This window comes from Cervus canadensis, chromosome 7 (genome assembly GCF_019320065.1).
Source record: "Cervus canadensis isolate Bull #8, Minnesota chromosome 7, ASM1932006v1, whole genome shotgun sequence".
NCBI classification, from domain to species: domain Eukaryota; kingdom Metazoa; phylum Chordata; class Mammalia; order Artiodactyla; family Cervidae; genus Cervus; species Cervus canadensis.
Genome location: NC_057392.1, coordinates 5,603,377 through 5,624,755, shown reverse-complemented (window position 1 = coordinate 5,624,755; position 21,379 = coordinate 5,603,377). Strand labels below are relative to the sequence as shown.

The 21,379-nt window shown below is 50.7% G+C and overlaps 1 protein-coding gene across 1 annotated transcript in view; it reads left to right on the top strand.

Moving 5' to 3' along the window:
* The window catches only part of SPSB4 (splA/ryanodine receptor domain and SOCS box containing 4), a 90,426-nt gene that overhangs the window by 8,010 nt on the left and 61,037 nt on the right, over nucleotides 1-21,379 (top strand). Inside the window, exon 2 of the mRNA XM_043474259.1 lies at nucleotides 5,944-6,790. Coding sequence (XP_043330194.1) covers nucleotides 6,097-6,790 — 694 coding nt within the window. The 5' untranslated portion in view covers nucleotides 5,944-6,096. The remainder of the gene's footprint in view (nucleotides 1-5,943; nucleotides 6,791-21,379) is intronic.

Below are 21,379 nucleotides of genomic sequence, written 5' to 3'. Positions count from 1 at the left end.
CACGTGTTGTGGTGAAGATGAGAGGAGAAATGTGACAAGCCCTCACTCCCTCGGGCTGGAGAGAGGGGGCAGGGGCTGAGCCTGACTAGGCCACTACTACATGCCCCTGGCTCTCAGCAGTAAAGAACCTGGCACATGGCAGCCATCCACCAAGTCTTTGTCTAATGAATAGATGAGGGCTGGAAGCAGGAAGGGGGCACAGCAGTATCTAACAAGGGGCAGACTGGATATGACCCAGGATCAGAGACTCAGAGATGGTGACTGTGTTAGTGGAGAACGAGGCCCCATGTTCCCATCTCCTGACTCCAGCCCTGGACCTTTTCCTGCTGAATCCTCTAGAGAGAACAGAAAGCGAGACTTTGCTGAAGGCCAGAATCTCCTCTTCACACGATACATGTACTCTGCCCTGTCTTCAAAGCACCGTGCTTGTATATGTGCTTGGGGGGTGGAGGAAGGTTGTGAAGAAGCCCAGGGGAAGCTTCCTGTCCCCGGGACAATGTCCCTTGAGGTAGAAAAAAAACCAGGATAGTGGACCAGAAAGTCCTGGCTGACTTAGGAGGGACAGAGAGGTGGGATAGGCACCTAGAGGCCCAGAGGATCAGGGCAGGCTTTCTGGAGGAGGTGGGGCTCTCAGGCAGGATTGAGGGGGTGAGGAAGGAAGGTCTGGGGCCCCAACTGTGCATGGACAAAGACATGGAGATTGATGTGTCACCCTGGTTTAGAGGTTGGGACTTTGCATAAATAACTTTCTGTCTCCCAGCTCTGGCCTTGGCCCTTTAGCTGGTCATGCTGATCCTGACCTCTGCCTCTGACAGCTTCCATGGGAATAAGCCCAAGTAACTCAGCCCCTCTTTTTGTTAGTTCGGTCACAATTGTAGGAGACTGCAGGAGCTGGAACTTCTCAGGGGTGAGAACTGCAGAGGCAATGTCCCACTTGGGTGCTGGACAGGTATGGGCAGAGTGGATCTGGCTGGGAGCTGGGCACCCAAGAAAAAGTCAAACCTTCTATTGTGAGCTATTACACTGATCTCTGTCCTTTGTTGCTATGAACCACTTTGCCCTTTGCTTCTGTAGCTAAATCCTAGTGCATGCCCTTTTTCCTTTTTTTTTTTTAAGTTTTTATTTTTGTCTGTGCAGGGTCTTCAAGGGGAAACATCAGCTTTTTCAAGTTGCAGCGCTCGAATTTAGTCGTGTCTGACTCTTTTAAGACCGCATGGACTGTAGTCCACCAGGCTCCTCTGTCTGTGTGACTCTCCAGGCAAGAATACTGGTGTGGATTATTATTTCCTTCTCCAGGGGCTTTTCCCAACCCAGGGATCAAACCCACATCTCCTGCATTGCAGGTGGATTCTTTACTGCTGAGCCACCAGGGAAGCCCTTGGGATGCATTCAGGTGGTTAAATGTCTAGGGCAGAGGACACGCACAATTTAAAAGAGCATGTAACATTCACCAGGTGCCTCCCAGGTGCCTGTGCCATTCCAGACAGATGTCTCCCCTGATCCTTGCAAAGACAGGCAAGGTTAGCACACAGAGTGCTTTTCAGATGCATCTCAGAGAGGTTAAGCCCTTACGCAGGGCCCAGTGGACAGGAAGGGACTGAACCCTGCCCTTTGTTATACTGTGCTGTCGCTAGCTTTCCCTAGTGAATGACCATTAGTGGACATGAGCACTCTGCTTTGATCCTGTCTTCTGGGGAGCAGCAAAGGGGTTGCTGTGTGTCCACCTCACTATTGCCAGTGAGAGCAACTTTTGAGGTCCCCACCTGCCACTCATGGGGTAGAGGCTTCAAGGCCAGAAAGGAAAGCAGCCAGACCTCCATGACCTGAAGGTAGCTGCTTTCAAACCCAGTAAAGGTGTCTTTTCAGCATTCCAAAGTTGGCATAGTGTGCATAAGGATAAAGCCATTCTCCTTAGAAATGTCTTGTGTGGGCCACAGAGCTGCTTATAGTCCTGTACCACCAGAGGCTCTGTTCTTCCAATTTGTTGTGTTTTAGTTGCTAAATTGTGTCCAACTCTGCAACCCTGTGGACTATAGCCCACCAGGGACCTCACCCATGAGATTTCCCAGGCAAGAAGACTGGAGTGGGCTGCCATTTCCCTCTGCAAGGGATCTTTCTGACCCAGGGATTGAACCCATGTCTCCTGCATTGGCTGGCAGATTCTTTAACACTGAGCCACCAGGGAAACCCTGGTTTTTTATTAGATCTTTTTCTTTTTCTATTTTATTATGCTTAATTTATATACTTTCACTCTTCTTCATACACTAATAAGAGTACACCAGCCATGATTTCCTCTGAGCTCTACTTTAATAGGATCCCTCAGATTCTAATATATGGAATGTTTTCTATATTTTATTTTCTAGATACTCTTCAATTTCTATATAGGTCTCCTTTTGATCCAAGCTGTTTAAAATAGAGTTTTTAAAAATGTCCAAAGATAGAATTTTGTCAGCCATAATTTTGTGATTAATTTCTAGCTTTTTTTTCTGTATTATTAGATTCTGTATTATTTCTGCTTTTGGGGTGAGGTTTTATTTGTGGCCTAATATATGGGAACTCTTTTAGAAATACATATACATTAATTGGCTTCCCTGGTGGCTCAGAGATAAAGAATCCACCTGCAATGCAAGAGACTGCGTGCAATGAAGGAAACATGGGATCAGTTCATGGGTTGAGAAGATCCCCTGGAGGAAGGCATGGCAACCCACTCCAATATTCTTGCCTGGAGAATCCCATGAACAGAGGAGCCTGGTGGGCTCCATGGGGTCAGAAGGGTCGCACACGACTTAACAACTAAACTTCTTCCACTAACTACTACTATACATAAATTAAGTCTGTCTTACTAAGTATGCAGTTTTGGTTTTTCTATGTTTTTACTTAATTTGGTCGGTTGATCTGTCATGAGCTAAAAGAGGTGAATTAAAATCATCTGCCTCTACTGGGTATCTGATCTTCCTTGTATTTTCTGTAGCTTTGAATTTTAGTGTTGTTATTTAATGTAGTTAGTCTTCAATTGTGGATTATATTCTTCATTGTTATAAAGTGTTCTTTGTCTCATTTACAATCATTTACCCTTAATTAACTTTAGTTGGAGAAGGAAATGGCAACCCACTCCAGTGTCCTTGCCTGGAGAATCACAGGGACAGAGGAGCCTGGCGGGCTGCCGTCTATGGGGTCACACAGAGTCGGACACGACTGAAGTGACTCAGCAGCAGCAGCCTAATATTAAGGTTACAGTACCTGCTTAGTTTGAGGTTGCACTTATTTGGTATATATTTGCTTTTCCTGTTATTTTCAACATTGTTGAATTACTTTGCTTTGGGAGTATCTCTTAAACACGGCGTATGGTTGAAGGTTTTGTCTTGTTCCCCAACCTTAAAATCTTTTCTTTTTAGGAGTTTCCTATGGCCATTCATTGATATATATATATATAGGATTTTGGTCTTAGTTTTATGTCTTTGTGTTTTTGCTTCTATTGCTTTTTAAAGCAAAATCTTTCAGTGTATGGTCTGTTTTATTTTGTGCTGTGTTTTTTATGACAATTGGGAAGGTTTGTGTTTATTTTGAGTTCTTCTGGAGGTTGCCTTTGAACCGTGTAAAATGTATTTAATCTTTTTTTTTCTGAAGGCTGTACTAGTTGTCTCCCTTATGAAATAAGTGATTGTAAAATTAATTTACAAATTTGGTCACAGTTTTTGTCTGTTTTGTGACAGCTTTCTTCTGGTGAGCTTTCTTGGTTTGCCGTCTCTTTTCCTGTTCTTTTCCTCATTTCTTTCTTTTCCAGTATCTTTGACTATGTCATGTGCTGCTTCTCTTTGGAAGATGTGGACCTTCCTGATCAGCATTTTGCAGGTGGTGTGTGTAAATGAAATGCCATGAGGTATTTTGGGAGAGCAGGGTTGCTTCTGGGTTCATGGTAACTTTGTTCATAGGCCTGTGGCAATGATTTGTTCTAGCTTCTACCCAGTCAGTAGGGATCTGTAGCCATGGGCTTCCCACAGTCCAGGCCCTTCTACTATTCTGCCTCACCAGCAGACTGCTTCCTGTGAAGATGGCGGACGGTAGTATTCTCTGTTAGTCCCATCCTCTTCTTTCCCTATAGTGTCAGAGGCAGATCCCATCACTGGACCACAGACCCTGTACCCATTGGTCTTGATTCTCCTTCAGGAAGTGCCAGCTACTGGCTGACTCTGCCATCTTCCTCAGCGATCTGCAGCCACAGGTGTCTTCTGTAGGTGTTTACTCACACCTCGTTTGATCTTCACTGCTTTTGGCAGCTCTTAACTGGTTTTTTGGCAGCCTTTCCTTATAAGTTGTGGTTTGGATTACAAATGTGTTCTAGTTTTGCTGAAGATAGAATCTGCCTTCCCGTTTCTCTTTCTCCTTTATTTTGGGTGATTTTGGATATGAAGAGGAGTAACTATTTTGCTATCTTAGAAATGTCTAGTTGCATATTTTTACGTATGCTGGTATCCCCTTAGGTTAAACATTAGCCAGAGCTCTCTGGATAAGGTTGGCATGAGCTGAAGTTGGGGTCTGACAATAGAAAGAAAATAGGAGCTGAGAATAAAATCAGAAGGTTCAAAAAAGCAATGCACACTATTGCAGCTAGTGCCTATGGCACTTTGGCTGGGACTGTACCACTATTTGGGTGCGAGGGCGTGGCCAGGCAGAGCAGGGCATGGAAAATGCCTCCTGGTCTATCTCAGGGGAAAGTGTTCTGAACCCAGCAACTCTCAGACCAGGGAAGGGAAGACACATGCCTTTGCTCTAGATGGGCTGCAAGGCTCAGCTCTCCATCTCTCCCCACACCCAGGGTCCATCCAAACACCCCAAGAACCCTGGACTCTGGCTGGTCTCTTAGTGATGGTGGCCAAGTTCTCCTCCCTAAAAACCAGGGTCCTGTCTCAGAGGAGGCTGTCCAGGGTCAATGCTGTTAATGGGGTTTATGCACTCAAAGACAGAGCTTGCCCATCCAAGGGGAAGGGGTACATGCAAGATGTCCAGAAGATAGAGCCAGAAAGGAAAATCTGCCGGCAGAGTCTCAGGTTTGGCTTCTGATATTGTCTCTTAGCTTCCCATACCACTTGGAGGGAATATTTTATCCCCATTTTATAGACTGGAGTCTTAGAGAGGCTAAGAGAACCTTCCTGTGGACACACAACTAAGAGATGGAGAGAGGGATTTACATATAGTTCTCTGTGGCTCCAGAGCCTGAACACCAGCTCTCATCACCCTGCTTCCAATTCACCTTACCATGAGACCTCACCCTATCCTCAGATGCTTGCCTTATGTCCTTGTCCTTGTCCCTGGGTGGCCTTGGTGGATCTTTGCTCAGTGTCTAGCTTCTCAAGCCTGATTGCACTTTAGATGCTATTTAAGCTCCCCAGGGCAGCCAAGGATAGGAACCAATGGACCACTCCCTAAACATCTCCAGCGCCCCTGTCTTGAGCATCCTGTTCCCCCTACCTAGGGCCTAGGGCTTGTTTCTTGGGACCAAGTGCACTGGGGTTCTCTATGATCTTCAGCAAATCACAACTTCTCTGGGCTCAGTTCTTATTTCTAAAATAAAATAGCCTGTGATTTCTCCAAGAGCAGAACACAAACTCTGAAGCCAGATGGCCTCAGTGTGGATCTTGGCTCAGCCGCTCTTAACTGTGGGACGTTGGTTAATTACTTACCTCCTCTATGACCTATGCGTTTCTCATCTATAAAATGGGAATAATAATGAATGTCTTATTGGGAGGGTTTAAGGATTAAATGAACTAATAAATGTGAATCATTTAGAGCAGTGTCTGGCACATGGTGAGTTCTAGATAAGTGTCATATATCATTCTATTCATTAGTTATTATTATGAATGCATGCCCAGGGCCCAGCCAAGGCATGGGCATAGATGGCTGTTGAGGCTGCTGTTATAACCCATGTCCTTTGCTTCCTTCCAGGAGCTTGGTTCTCTGCCCCAGCCCTGTGGAGGCTGTGGGCGTGTCCAGTCCAGACGCCTGGTTTCCAGCCCCGTGGCCCATCCCTGGCTGCGGGGAGTGGAAGCTCCCAGGAGGTAGCGGTGGCCTGCAGCGGCCCCGTCCCGGCAGCGAGCCATGGGCCAGAAGCTCTCGGGGAGCCTCAAGTCGGTGGAGGTGCGGGAGCCGGCCTTGCGGCCGGCCAAGCGCGAGCTGCGGGGAGAGGAGCCGGGGCGGCCGGCGCGACTGGATCAGCTGCTGGACATGCCGGCGGCGGGGCTGGCGGTGCAGCTGAGGCACGCGTGGAACCCCGAGGACCGCTCGCTCAACGTCTTCGTCAAGGATGACGACCGGCTCACCTTCCACCGGCACCCGGTGGCGCAGAGCACGGATGGCATCCGCGGGAAGGTGGGCCACGCGCGTGGCCTGCACGCCTGGCAGATCCACTGGCCTGCGCGGCAGCGGGGCACGCACGCGGTGGTGGGCGTGGCCACGGCGCGGGCCCCCCTGCACTCGGTGGGCTATACCGCGCTGGTGGGCAGCGACGCCGAGTCCTGGGGCTGGGACCTGGGCCGCAGCCGCCTCTACCACGACGGCAAGAACCGGCCCGGCGTGGCCTACCCCGCCTTCCTGGGGCCTGAGGAGGCCTTTGCGCTGCCCGACTCACTGCTCGTGGTGCTGGACATGGACGAGGGCACACTCAGCTTCATCGTGGACGGCCAGTACCTGGGCGTGGCCTTCCGTGGCCTCAAGGGCAAGAAGCTCTACCCGGTGGTGAGTGCCGTGTGGGGCCATTGCGAAGTCACCATGCGCTACATCAATGGCCTTGACCGTAAGTGCAGCCTGCTGTGGGGGATTGTGGGGTTGGGGGCTGGCAGGGATGGGTCCAGAGGCTGCCTGTCCCTACCTAATGGAGCTGGATAGGGAGGAGAGATGGGGGGGAGGGGAAGCAGGTGAGGCCCCATCCGCCGTCAGCACTTGGGATCATCCTGCGGCATGGACTGGTGGTGAGGATGTGGACCCCGAGGCCAGGCTCCTGGGTTTGGATCTTGACTTTTTTCTGCTCACTTGGTGATCTTGGGCTGTGCCTCAGTTTCTCTCTCTGCAGAAGTGACTCAATGATAGTAATCCAGCTCAGGGTTGTTATGAGAAATCAAATAAGATAATAATAATGTGAAGTGACCTTGATGCTGGGAAAGATTAAAGGCAGGAGAAGGGGGCAACAGAGCCTGAGATGGTTGGATGGCATCACTGATGACATCAATGAACATGAGTTTGAGCAAGCTCCCTGAGAGGATGAAGGACAGGAATCCTAGTACATTGTAGCCCACGGGATCGCAAAGAGTCGGACATGACTGAGCGGCTGAACAGCAAGAACAAACATGCAGTGCTTAGGGCAGTGCTGAGAACTGTCGGTGACAGTCACACACCTTTCAGTCTCTGTAAAGTGAAAGTGAAGTTGCTCAGTCATGTCCGACTCTTTGCTCCCCCATGGACTGTAGCCTACCAGGCTGCTCTGTCCGTGGGATTTTCCAGGCAAGAGTCCTGGAGTGGGTTGCCACTTCCTTCTCCAGGGGATCTTTCCAACCTAGGGATTGAACCCGAGTCTCCTGCATTGCAGACAGATGCTTTACCGTCTGAACCACCAGAGAAGCCAGTCTCTGTAAGGATTGTGCCAAATGATGTCTCCTGTGTACCTGGCTTCAAGTTCACAGCAGGAGAAGAGAGACAAGTAGAAGACAGAGTCTCTGCACTTGAATCTCTTGCACTCAAGTTACTGATAAATAATAAGTAATGATAGTAACTATCATTTGTTGAATACCTGCTGTATGTAGGGGCTGAACACTCAAATCTAGGTCTTCCTGCTGAACTATCTCTTAGGCATCTCTCTGATTATTGCCTCATGGGAATGAGAGCCAAAAGTTGTGGAATCTTCTGACTTCTTTCCAGAGGACCCAGCAATCTAGATTTTGTGTGAACTATTCCCATTTTTCAAATTGGCAGCTGCTAAAGACACCATGTGGACAAACAGAACTCCCTTGCAGGTTGCAGATAAGCCCACAGGCTGCTGGGTTTGACTCCTGACACCTCTAAGGCTTTCTCTCATTTAATATACACAGTCATCCTGTGAAGCTAGCTTAAAACCCTGGTAACAAAAACGGTTGTCGATTTTAGGAGGGAGTCACTCAGGGAGGCAGGGTGGCCCCTGGACAGAGGTGCACGTGACTGTCTGCCCCCCGTGGAATCCCGGCTGAGTAGAGCCTGGAGTCGGGCACTTGTGGGCTTGCACATACCTTGTCCACTTGACTTATGAAGCCATACCCCTGATGAAGCTCCTGAGGTGGGCATTTAAAGCCAGAATTCCAGCTTATTAACTTTAAACCAGAGATATAACTGCCCCCTTTCAGAGAAGAGGAAACTGAAGAGCAGAGCTTACCAAGAACAAGAACCCAGGCCTACCCAGTTCTCTCAGCTCTGAAGCCCACTCTTTTCCCGTGCTCCCACTTTAGCTGAGGGACTGAGAGTAACACTCCAGAAAAGAGGTCAAGGACAAGATTATACTCAAGTAAAATTGACGTTGGCTCAAGCTAAGGTGGGCTGACCATTCTCAAGGGTGACAGGCCATCGGGAAGTGGCTGCTGTGCTCTGCTCTGTGGTTTAATTGGCGACACTTTTGCTCACATTTCATTTCCGTGGTTGTTGGACTCAGATTGACATTGAATGGCAAAGTGTTGTTCTGTTTTTTCTCTGACTGGCTGGTTAGATAAAGAAAGGATGAACATTTATCCTGAGATGGGCTAGCTTAGTCACCACAGTGCCTAGTGGAGAATGCTGGGTGACGTGGTAACCAGGCAAACCCCAGTGCTGAGAAAACCAACAGCAACAGCAAATTTTATTTTTGTTAACAAATACTCTTGTAAAATGGAACTGGGAAATCTCCTTGCCAGAATTGCTCACTGGACTAGAAGGGTGGCCTTGATGTACCAAGGCTCTGGGTTCTGACCTGCCTCATTTCCCACTGCATCCTCAGTGCTCAGTGGTTTTGGGTCTTTGGTGAGCCACTCTAATGCCTCAGGCCTCATTTTTACTCATCTGTAAAAGGGAACAGTAGCAGGTCCCTTTCATAGCTGCTGTGAAATCTCATGCAGTGGCACCAATAATATGACATCTGGGATGAAAGGACAGCATTGATACCCAGCAGAACTACCTGAGCCAACAATTGGGCCCCCAAGGTGGGCCTTCCCTTGGTTATTGATTCCACTTGGGTATTACCTGCTGCTTCATTTTTAGCTACAAGCTAAGGTGCGACTTCACTTTCACTTTTCACTTTCCTGTGTTGGAGAAGGAAATGGCAACCCACTCCAGTGTTCTTGCCTGGAAAATCCCAGGGACGGGGGAGCCTGGTGGGCTGCCGTCTTTGGGGTTGCACAGAGTCGGACATGACTGAAGTGACTTGGCAGCTTGGCAATAAGGTGCTAACAGTGTTGCAGGTAGTGGGTCCCCCACTCAGGATAGGATCAAGAGCACTCAGGCCTTGATGTTCTGCTGAGGGCAGAGTCTGGATGGGAAAGGACATTTGTGTTCCGAGCATCTGGGGCTTGTGGATCCTTCAGGTGCCTGGAGACGCTTGGTGAGGCTGGAATTTGGAATGTTCCATCCTTCCCCTTGGCAGTGATTTTTTTTCGGGTTGGCAGAGGCTAGAATGCCCATCCAGGAGGCAAGGGAAGGCTGGGATGTCATGTCATATGAGCCGTGGGCATTTCCCATTGGGTAACAGGACTGACTTGAGTACTGTGGTGTTGGCCTCTTCTCAGATAGGAGTGATGTTTTCTATCTTGGGCAGGGTGTGATTGCCAAAGGGGGAGCTCAGCTTTTCTGGGCTTTGAAAGACCCATGGTCAGTGGGACGAGACCTGACTATAGGGTAGACCAACAAAGGACAGGCCGAGGGGAGTCTGACAGGGACTGGTGGGGAGGGGACTGTGCAATGCCTATAGCTAGTAACCTGGGCTGAAGTCCAGTGGATTCCTGGACACTGAGAGGGGTTTGGCCCTAGAGAGTCCCTGGGCAGGTAGGGTGACCCAAGATGGATTTCTGAGTATGAGGAGAAGTCTGAGCAACACTGGTTGTGGACATGAAGGCAGGTCCCTAAATTCAGCCCTGACCAGGGGATTAGAGGACTACAGTCACAGAGAGGTTATGGAGCAGAGAGGCAGACGGAGTTCCTCTCTGGGATGGATTGATTTCCCACAGGATCACGGTGGGGAGAAAAGATGGGCTTAGAGTCTGGCCCCAGCACTTACCAGGAGGCCGTGGACAAGGATTACCTCTTCCCTGTGGACCGCAGTGTTCTCCTTTGTGAAACAGCTGTGGTAAAGCTTGCCAGCACAGAGCAAGCCCACAGCGACTGCTGCTCACTGCTTTGATTAACTAGGTGAGCTGGGCCAGGTCCGGGGGTTCACCTAAGGATAAAAATCAAAGTGGCCTCAATAGAGCCTTCTCCTCCAATATGTAGGAAGGAAGTTAATGGACATCATTTTCTCTGTTTTTTAATTTTTACGACTATAAAAGCAAGACTTAGAAAGAGCTAACTGCTTGTGACTCTGAAGTATGTGTTTGTGGAGGCCAAGAGCTCCTGGAAGAGCATTTTCCTATTACAGATGTGTTCTTCAGCTACACCCTGGAGCAAAACAGCTCAGCATCTGGGGTGGGGGGTTTATAGTAAAGAACTACAGGATGCCCAGGGACTCTGCCATCTGAATGAATTGAGAAGCACAGAACCGAGGCCGGGCAAACTGGCAAGCTGGCTCAAGGTACCTGTGTCTGGGGCCAAATAACAGCAGTGACACCATCACCCGTAACCGACACTTCTCTGGTACCTAGTGTGGGCTGGGCTAGATTCTAAGTACGTTTTAATTCATTTAATCCTTGTAACAACTCTTTATAGCTCACAACCTGTATGATCATCTTCATTTTCCCGTGAAGAAGTTGAAGCCCAGAGAGCTTGAGTAAGTTGCTCAAGGTCACATAGCTAATAACAGGATCAAACTGAGGCAGGCTGGTCCAGGGGGTACCTTGTACAGATATTTACCAATAAAAGGGAAGGAACAGGAGAGGCTGCTCCATCGGGCTGGATGGCTACTCAGCAAAGGATGGAACCCTTTCCTTTGGCAGTGAGTTTGGAGGAGGCCCCGAGAATCTGTCCCTCCCATTGGTTTCACCTCCAGCCCTCAAAGCTCTTGGCTTAGCACAGAGCTCTGCAGGATGCTCTGAAAAGTTTTGCATAAAGACAGCCCCAGCAGTGTCTGTGAATCAGGCGTGCTTTGGTCGCTCACAGGAGAATGTCACTGAAAGCATCCCAACCGCTGTGAGGGTCGTCCCTGGGGTGGGCCCGGCCTTTGGAATCTGTTCCAGGATGATTTCCGGAATTGCTCCCTGGCCCCCGGCTCCTCCTTCCACATGCTGGCGGCCAGGAGGCCTGACAGAACCGCTTTGTCTCCTGTCTTGGAATTCTTGGGTGGTAAGTAGTATGTGAGGGCTTTCCAGATGGCTCAGTGGTAAAGAACCTGCCTGCCAGAGTGTGAGACATAAGAGATGTGGGTTCGATCCCTGGGTCAGGAAGATCCCCTGGAGGGAGAGCATGGCAACCCTCTCCAGTATTCTTGCTCGGAGATTCCCATGGACAGAGGAGCCTGGCGGGTTATAGTCCATGGGGTCCCAAAGAGTTGGACACAACTGAAGTGACTTAACATGCACACACAAGTAATACATGAGTGACCCAGGAAGAGGAGCAGGGCCCCAGACACAGAAGCTTTGATTTGGGAGTCGTGTAACTCTATGTTTGGAGGGGTACCACCTAGGTTCTATGCCCTGGGCCAAGTGTCTTACTCACTTTTTTTTTCAGTCCACACAGTGAACCTTGAGGCAATGTTATTGTTATTATCCCCATCTTATAAATGGGGAAACTGAACCTTGGAGAGTTGAAGAGTTGGCTCAGGGCCCCACAACTAGCTACTGGCAGGCTTTACTGAAACCCGGGGCACTCCTGCACCCTGCCTCCTGCAACCTGAGCCAGCGCTGCTTCCACTCTGCCTACCGGTTCCAAAGAACAGGTTTCGGAGCCCAGGACTGACTTTCTGGGGGATGGGGAATGGGAACCCCTAGCATCTCAGTCCTGATGAGCAGGGAGGGCTTGTCCACCTTCCTTGAGCCAGGGACACTGTCGTTCCAGACGTCATTCCTAGATGGTTTAATTGATCTGCCAACAAGTATTTATTGGTGCAACAGCTCAGCAAAGAAGCCCTGGCGGCCAGCCAAGGCTTCTGGTATTGATGAAGGCCAGAGAGAGTTTTCTACCAGGATGACTGCAAGGACACTGTCCCCTTGCCAGAGCTGTCTGCTCTGTACTCGTAGCCTTCCTGCCCGACTCCCATGTGTCTCCCGGTGGTGTGGTCCTCCTAGCCGCCCTGACATCCGGACTCTGCTTCTCCTCCCTCTTGACTCAAGTCCAGGCCTGGTCTCCCCTTTGACCAGTGCCCTATCACTCTGCCCTGACTCTATCTCACCCCAGCCCTCAGCCCATGGCTCTGTCCCCTGAGCCCCCAGTTCAATACTGAGTCCTCCTCTTGCTTCACTCCACTCACTACTTTCCCACATGTGTGTGCCTTCTTTCTCCAGGTGGGTGTGAATTCCCCAGGGCACAAATGGTCACCCAGGAGGCATGTGTGGGGAAACGGGCAGACTGGGGACTTTATTTACTTATCTTTAAGATAATTTTATTTATTTTTGGTTGTGCTGGGTCTTCATTGCTGCGAGGACTTTTCTCCGGTTGCGGTGAGTGGGGGCTACTCTCTAGTTGCGGTGCTCGGGCTTCTCATTGTGGTGGCTTCTCTTGTTGTGGAGCACAGGCTCTTGGGCACACGGGCTTCAGTAGTTGTGGCTCCTGGGCTCTAGAACACAGGCTCGATAGTTGTGGGGAGTGGGCTTAGTTGCTCTTTGGCATGTGGGATCTTCCCAGATCAGGGATCAAACCCGTGTCTCTTGCATTGGCAGGCAGATTCTTTACCACTGAACCATCAGGGAAGCCCCAGAGGGATTTAAAAATATGTGTGCATTTACTTTTGAAAGGTAAACGGTGCATGTGACAACAAATTTAAATGTTACAAAAGACTGTCTGGTGAAATACCCCATCCCAAAGCTCCCCAGCCTCTTCCTGCTGGCAACCGCTATTGTCACTCTTCCCCATGTCCTTGCAGGAGTTTCACACCAGCATGATCATACAGTGAATGTTGCTCTGCATCTCATTTCCCCTCTTAGTAGATCTTGGTGACTTTTTAAATATGATTAACGTAGAGCTGCCTCATTCCTTATTAACAGCTGCATGGGTTTCTGTGTAATGGTTGTATCATAATTTGATTATCTAGACCCTTACTTTTGGACATCTAGGTAATTTCCAGTCTTTGAGGGTAAACTTTTGATCCTGATTTGAAGTTTATTTCTTACCCCTGCTGGCTAATTGGCATCCTTGAGCCTTAGTTTTTCCCCTTTGTGAGGTGGGAATAATTAGATATACCTTGCAAAGTTGCTGTGAATATTAAGGTTGATGCAGAAATGCAGCGTGTGCCAGCACGCGACTCACATTAGGTGTGGGGTGGAGGGGAGCCTTTGATATTACAGTATTTCCTGTGTTACCCATTGAGCTGTGCCAGTGCTGAGCTTGTCTTTGGCACCTGATGAATGCTTATGAATGATTTGGTGTCTGATTTAAAATATAGCACAGTTGCTTTAATTTTGTATTAAGATGGCTTCAAACTCATGGTTGGACTTTGATCATTTGATTCAGTCAGTTCAGTCAATCTTTACATGGGCTGTCTGTCAGTACCGTGAGACCACTGGGCCCTTCCTTGCACAGAGCAGATCCGTGTGCTCTGCCGTGCTTCGTCACTCAGTCGTGTCCGACTCTTTGCAACCCCATGAACTAGAGCCAGCCGGGCTCCTTTGTCCATGGGGCTTCTCCAGCCAAGAGCAGGTCCATAGAAAGTGTGTTTTGCTGATTTTTTTTTTTTTTTTACCTTTCATTATTTTATTATTATAGTTAGAAAATGGAAACTCAGAAAAACAACAGTAGTTTCTCTCCAGTCAGTGAATAGCAGAATGAAACTCTTAAAACATGTCTTTCTGGGCTTCCCTGGTTAGGGATCCATCTGCCAGTGCAGGGGACACAGGCGCCATCCCTGGTCCAGGAAGATCCCAGGACACCCAAGCTCGAGCACAACAACTACTAAGCCCGCACTCCGGAGCCCATGAGCCATAGCTACTAAGCCTGTGTGCTGCAACTGCTGAAGCCCGTGCACCTGAAAAACGGTGCTCCTCAACAAGCGAAGTCACCAAAATGTGAAACCCACACATCACAACTAGAGAGTAACCCCTGCTCACTGCAGCTAGAGAAAGAGCCTGCAGGTAGCAATGAAGACCCAGCGCAGGCAAAAATAAGTAAAGAAATGAAACATGTCTTTCTTACCACAACATGCTTTCTGTTTTATTTTACTTATTTATTTTTTTAACTTTCTTGTTCTGCTGTTTTGCTATTTTGTTATTGCTGCTGCTGCTGCTCCTGCTAAAAGTTGCAGTTCTCTGAGGCCAGAAGTGCATCCTAGTCTCCTCAGCCACCCCTGTAGCAGAGTAGATAGTAGGTGCTCAAGCAGCCTGTGTTACTGTCCTGAGCTGAGCTCCCGCCACCTGCTTAGCTTTTCTCTTCTCCACTGCAGTGCAACTGGAGTCATAGTTGGTTGGAAGGGAGTGAGCAGGGCTCAGAGCTGCCGCCCCCTTGAAGCCTGACCCCGGAGCGACCCATTTCCACCCCTCATTGTGCGTCATGCACCGCACATCTGTCCCCGTACCCAAGCCAAGCAGAGGCTGCATGATGGCCCAGAAACTCAATTCAGGGTCTCAGCATTCAGAAACTGGCCCCTGCCCTTTGTTTTCCACAAAAAGGAACAGACTTTCAGCTGAACAAAAGGGTTTCGCTCAGACAATGTGGCCCTGCTTTGAGAGCTCTTTTCACACTTAACATAGTCATGAGTAGGTTCATGACTAGTAAGTCCTGCCTGCAGAAGGGAACTTTTTGTGGTTGTTGTTAATGTTTATTTCTTTATTTATCTGGCTGCATCGGGTTTTAATTGTGGCATGAGTGATCTTTCGCTGCAGCACACTCACTCTCTAGGTTTGGCACGCAGGCTTAGCTCCTCAACATGTGGGATCTTAGTTCCCCAACCAGGGATTGAACCGACGTCTTCTGCGTTGCAGAATGGACTTTTAACCACTGGAACGCCTGGGAAATCCCAGAAGGGAGCTTTGAAGTGCAGGCCCATTTGGGACAAGTGTCACCGTGGGCCACCGTGGAGCTGCTGTCATCTGTCTTGGTGGGGGGTGCAAAGCCTGGGGTCGTGGGAAGAGCTGCGGCTCAGAGATCTCCCAGCTTTGGATTCGGTCAGGACTTGGCTGCTAGTTAGCTCTGACCCAAGTCACCACCCCTGAGCCATAGTGTCCTGACTCTAATAGTAGCAGAAATTTACTTTGCCACAAGGCGCCAGGTTCATAGGTCACATGCAGAAAGTGACTGGACTGGTGCCTGGCACATAGTAAGTACTAAAAAAGGTGGGCTTAAAAATTACCAGTTTCAACTATTACACCTCCCATAGGTTGGTAAAATTCTTTAGTGTTATTAGATGTGGAAGTAATGATTGTTGTTAAATGTGGGTCCACGTTGTGAACACTGATGGATTCCACACAAGGGAGGTTTGAGGAAGTTTGTCTCTTTTCTCTTTGAGAGACATGATGGAAATGCCACCGGAGGTTCAGAGGCCACTGTGAGTTTGTTGCAAATGAGCTGGGAGTGCTCAGCCTTCCCTATGAGCAGTTTTAAAGGTTTCCAGCCAAAGTGTCTGCTTCACGCACTCTGTAGCTTCCAGTGGTGAATTGCCTGGTAAGCATGTTTTCAACACAGATGTCCAACCACGCAGTGGCCTCACCAGTTATGCCCACGTGTATATTCAGCAGAGATGAGCTGTGAGATCGTGGGCCTGAGGGGCAGCGTGTGCCTCCGAACAGATGATTGCTTGGCCTGGCTGTGGACTGGCTGCTACTGGTCCTTGAAGGAAAGGGAAAGGGATGGGGCGGCCAGTCTTCACCTCTTAGGGACTGGCAGGGGGTGAAAGCAGCCCCCCTCCCACCCCGGGCATTAGGGCTGGAACGTGCCATTGGACAGCCCGTGCAAGACCCACATTTTACAGATGGGGGCTGAATGGACCAGAGAGCCAGGAGGAGTTACCCAAGGTCACCTGATAATTTTAGTGGCAGAACCAGAGCTGAAACCCAGACCTCCAATGCCCGCTTGGCAATGCACCTCACCAGAAACATGAGGGTGAGATTCAATGCGGTTTATGAATCTGTATTGAAAGACCCAACATGGATGAAGGAGGACACAGGAGTTTAGGAGAAGGAGGATGGATGGGGGTTAAGGGCCTTTGGAGCTTGGGTAGAGTTTAGAATAGGTGCTACCCAACCCCCACCCCCACCCATAGCAAGACCCTCCTTGGCCTTTCAGTGCCTCCTACATGTCAGACACTCTACCCCTGCTCAGACCCAGAACCACCCCTGCTCAGATCACTGAACCAGGGGGTTCAGCGCCGTCAGGACCAGACGTAAGTGACCTCTCCACTGACGACCTGGATGGCCTGGGCGTAGGTTTCCTGACTTCTCAGACCTGTACAGTGGGTGTGATGCTGGGACTTTCCCATAGACTTGCTGTCAGCGGAGCATCTCAGACCTTTGTGTGCACTCAAGTCAGCTGGAGATCTTGTTAAAAGCAGCTTCTGACATAGCAGGTCTGGGCAGGGCTCCGGGCTGTGCCTTTCTGACGAGCTCCTGGTGATGCTCATGACGAGGCATCGGGCAGTCTGTTGAGCAGAAGGGTTTCCTGAAGCGGGTGTCAGCAGCTGCCGCTGTGTTTGAACACCCTCAACTACAGCACAGCCAGCCTGTTCTCGCCCCTGACAATGGGCATCGGTGCGACTGGTGTGGGTGCCACTGGGAGGGGCAGTGAACTGGGGGTGTGGGCAAGGCCTCCACATGCAAGGCCCCCGCTCCCCTTCCTCCCCAGCCCCTCCCCCTGCCTAACCCCACTCTGATCCTGCAGCCCAGCTAATCCCCTTGGCCTATGTTGACCTCTTTTCTTTGTTGGAAATGGCCCGCTTCCCTGGCCCCAGCAAGACCCAGGGTTGCCTAGTCTGGCTCTCTGCCTGCCGCCCTCCCTCCTGGCTGATGCAAGGACCAGTCCTGTGCACCACCCCCCACACCCCTGCTCCCAGCAGCCCAGCTGTGCCTGCTGCGTAAGCCCCTTCCCCATCCCACCCCACTTCCCTCATGTCCTTGTCTTCCCCAACCACTGCGGGACTCAGTTTATGTGTCCTGAGACCCAAATTCTCACAGTTGCCAGCGAGATGCACCCAAGTGAATCCTCACTATCATCCATGGATTTCCCGTGAGGGCAACTTCTTTTGGGAAGGGATTACTGCAAATAGAAACAGCTCTGCGTTAAACAGCCCTCGAGTGAGCACTTACAAGAGACCAGATGCTGCTTAGCACAGCGGGTGCATCATCTGACTTAAACCTCCACAGGCCCCTGCCAACGCTCGTGAGCATCCCATTCACGTTATCCCGTTTCATCCACGGATGAGAAGGTGTCGCTATCCCACTTCCCACGTGAGGAGACTGAGGCCAGGGGAGATGAAGAGCCTGCTCAGGGCAGGAGCTTGGGAGACAGCCAGCCTGCAGATTTGAACCCACACCTCTCACCTCCATGTCGCACGGGGTCATGTGAGTCTTCCGTGGCTCTGTGGGTGGTCCCAGACCTTGGCGCTTGGGTGCTCATCAGAAGGGTTTCCCCACGCTGGTGTCGTCAGCTCCCACGGCCCCAGCCTGTGAACACCCTTACACCAGCAGCCAGGCCATCCATCATCACCCCTGCCCATGGGAGTGGGTGCAGCTGGGGTGGCAGTGGATGGAGTAAGCATGTTTGCAGGAGGGTATTTAAAACATGGGGAGAGCAGACAGCCTGCTGGGCTGTGCCTGTGGCTGGGGAGCCGGCTGACCCTCCCTGTCTCGTCACTTGGTTAAGGCAAGGGGGCGGTTAGCATGAGTTACGGCTTAGCCCAGACACTAATAAGGCTGCTTGTCTGAGGCCTTCCATAATTCAAGTTAAGGCTGTGCCGTTTAATGGCCCTTCTTCATCAGATCTTCCAGGACTCGGTGCCTCCTTAATGATTTATTTGCTTGGGATGAAATTAAGCCGAGACAGCGTGAGCTTGGAAAATACCGCTGAGCCGGTTCTCCCCAGTTCTTCATCCTTCGCAGCAGCCACTTTCTATAAATAGAGCTGCGCGCCCTGTGTCGTGACCCGCCTGCCGGGAGCCCCATCCCCCTCCTCCCGCTCCTCCCCCAACCGGGTACAGGCTGCCCCATCCTGGGCCCCCGGGACCACACCTGATGAGGCAGCCCACCCCAGCAGAGATGTGGTCCTCCCGGCGGTGGAGTCATTAGAATAGAAGCATGAACCCATCCGAGTCAATCCATTAGAAGCCACAGCCGCCTTCCAGATCTTGTCCTATTGGTTGATGTTTCTCTCTCAAAATGCACCCACGGGGTGTCCTAGGATCAGAGCAGTTTTGCCCTGGTGTTCAGTAAGGTGGACGATAGCTTTCTGTCTGTGTTCAGTCCCTGCTGGGAGGCCCACATGGGATCTTCTCTGAGGGTGGCTTCCGCTGGGACAGGGGTCAGAGTCACAGCCCAGGGCCACTCAGAGTTCACCTGGGGGCCAAGCCCTGAGAATGTGGGGGATGGGGGGACATTTAGTTGAGGCTCCCTTGGACCTCCAATCCTCAGGAGGGATCCAGGTTGCCTCGGGTAAGGAGGCAAGTGTGTGGTGGTGCAAGTGGTGGGTGGACCCAGAAATGGGATGCTCTCCGGCAGCCCACCACTGCCTTCGCTGCACATTTGCCCCCAGACCCCTTCCCGTCCCACTGTGCCCCACCTCTCCTGTGTCTTCTCTGTTCCCTCAATATTTGGGCATCCCTTGGGGTTAGCTCACCATGGCCCTGACACCACCTCCTGGTCTCGGACCACTTCCGGCTCACTATTAGCCAACACGCTGTCTTCCCAGGTCTTGGTTTAAAGTCCTGAGAGTCTCCGATGGGCTCAGCGCTTCTCAGGTGCAGATAGAGGTTCCCCCCAGCCCTCTGATTGGTACTTCTGGCTCAGGTCCAACCTGCTGGTTCCCTTGGTTGTGGGGAGTCCTGGAGCTGGTCACGTAGCACACTTGCCTGACCTCAGTGTTCCTCAGGGAGAGTGTGAAAACATGGATTTTGGCTGTCTCTCCTCTGCTGAATCCATGGGCCCTGGAATGATTGTGTGTGTGTGTGTGTGTGTTACAAGCTTCCCAGTTGCAGTCGATCTTGCCATCAACCCAGCACTGGCTGGAAGTCAGCTGCTCAGGATTCCTGCCTGAAGGAGGCTTCTTGGATGAGTGGGGTGCAGTCAAGTAGTAGGGGGTATGGATGGCTAAGCAGTAATGCCCCAGGTGTACAGGTACTGGTTGTTGGGAGGTGTTTGGAAAAGAGGGAGTGGGGACTGGGAGCCAGAAAACCTAGCTTAGCTGCTCCAGCTTGACAACCAGCTGTGTGACCTTGGGCAAGTCACCTCCCCTCTCTGAGCCTCTGTTTCTCCATCTCAAAAAGGAAGGGTTAGACAAGATAACCTGGAAGGGTCTCCATTATTCTTTGCTATCTAATATCCAGAGAGTGCACATTTGATTTTTTTTGGATGACAGACTTTACACACCCTCTGGTCCAATACAGAAGCCACCAACCAGGTGTGGCTATTTACATTTAAGTTTAAATTAATTAGAAACAAATTAAAAATCCAGTTTTTCAGTTGCACTTGCCACACTCAATGACTTCAAAGCCACAGGTGGCTGGTGACTACCACGTCAGACAAGGTAGGTTAGACCATTTCCATCATCATGCCAAACTCTAGTGGGCAGTCCTTCTTGAGTGCCACTGGGAGGACTGGGGAGCCCCATGGAGAGGGCATAGGCCACTGTTTCCTTCCAGCGCTGCGAGGAGATTCAGTTCTCCCATGAGCTATATTCCAGGACCTAACTCAAGGATGGGGGTCAGGAAGGACCCCGGACAACTAGGCAGCAGCAGCAGGAGGACCAGGAAGCCGTAAAGAATGTTGTAAGTCCTGGGTGGGGAAAGCCAGGAGGGGGCCACTGACAGGAGGTATGCCAGGAATGCAAGGAGGAGGGCCAGGGGACTGCAGGGGTCAGGAGCTCTCTTGGGGGGAGGGACAGCTGCAACAGAGGCAAGAACCCAGGACCCCCAGGCACGGGTTGGGGGCGCAGCAGAGCCCCTTACTAGATCTGTGTCCTTGCGGCATCCCTGAGCCAGCTGAGCCGCCTCCTCCTAGTGGGTGAAAGGGGAGGAATGAGAAAGAGGGTTGTTAATGGAGATGAAATAAAACAAACTCTGGAGAGCCCTTTGTAAATGGTGGCCTGGATCAAGGTAGAGACTGCTTCACAAGACGCTGTTGATGGTTCGCTTTGACTTGTAATCGTAGCTGTCTCAGTGGTGGTTTTAAGGTGTCTGTCTGAGGTGTCTGTCCTGTCTCTCCGTTCAGGCAGCAGGCTCTTTGGAGAAAGGGTGGTGTTTTTCCCTCGTCCCTGCAGGCAGGGGGCTTCTGTCGGCGCCATCCCACTGCAGTTGGGCAGAGCAGCATCGGTGGCTGCCGCGCAGGGACCGTGGCTCTTGCTTCTTCCTCCTGACCTGGTGATCTTTTGCTGGCCTGTAGTCATGCCCTGGGAGTCCTCCAACAGTTTTCCTTGTCCCTAACACACGTGTGTGTCTGCCTGGATCTGGTTGTTGTTTTCTCAACCCATGGGCTCCTCTCAGCTCTGACCCCAGCCCTGCAGCATATAAACAAACCAAGGGCAGAGGTCAGAGGCCAGAGGCCAGAGGCCACAGCAGGGGTGTACTTGGGGTGCTCTTGGCAGGAAGTAGCCTGGTGTCTAATTTCATGATGAAATGGACTTTCATCTGCATTCCTTGCTGGGAGGTGACATGTCTGGCTGACTGTGGATAATGGATTGCCTACTGCACCCCAGCCCTGGATGGATTCATGGCTCAGGTCTGGCTCTGGCGTTTCATGAAGTCCCCACTAGCACACACAGAACATAGAGAGGGGAGTTGAACCCCCCGAGCCACTTGTCGTGACACACATTGGTGGGCTTCCTGACGGAAGTGTTCATGAAGTTAAGTCAAAGTAAACATTTGCTGAACACCTCCTTGCCCCAGAAATGCTTTAGA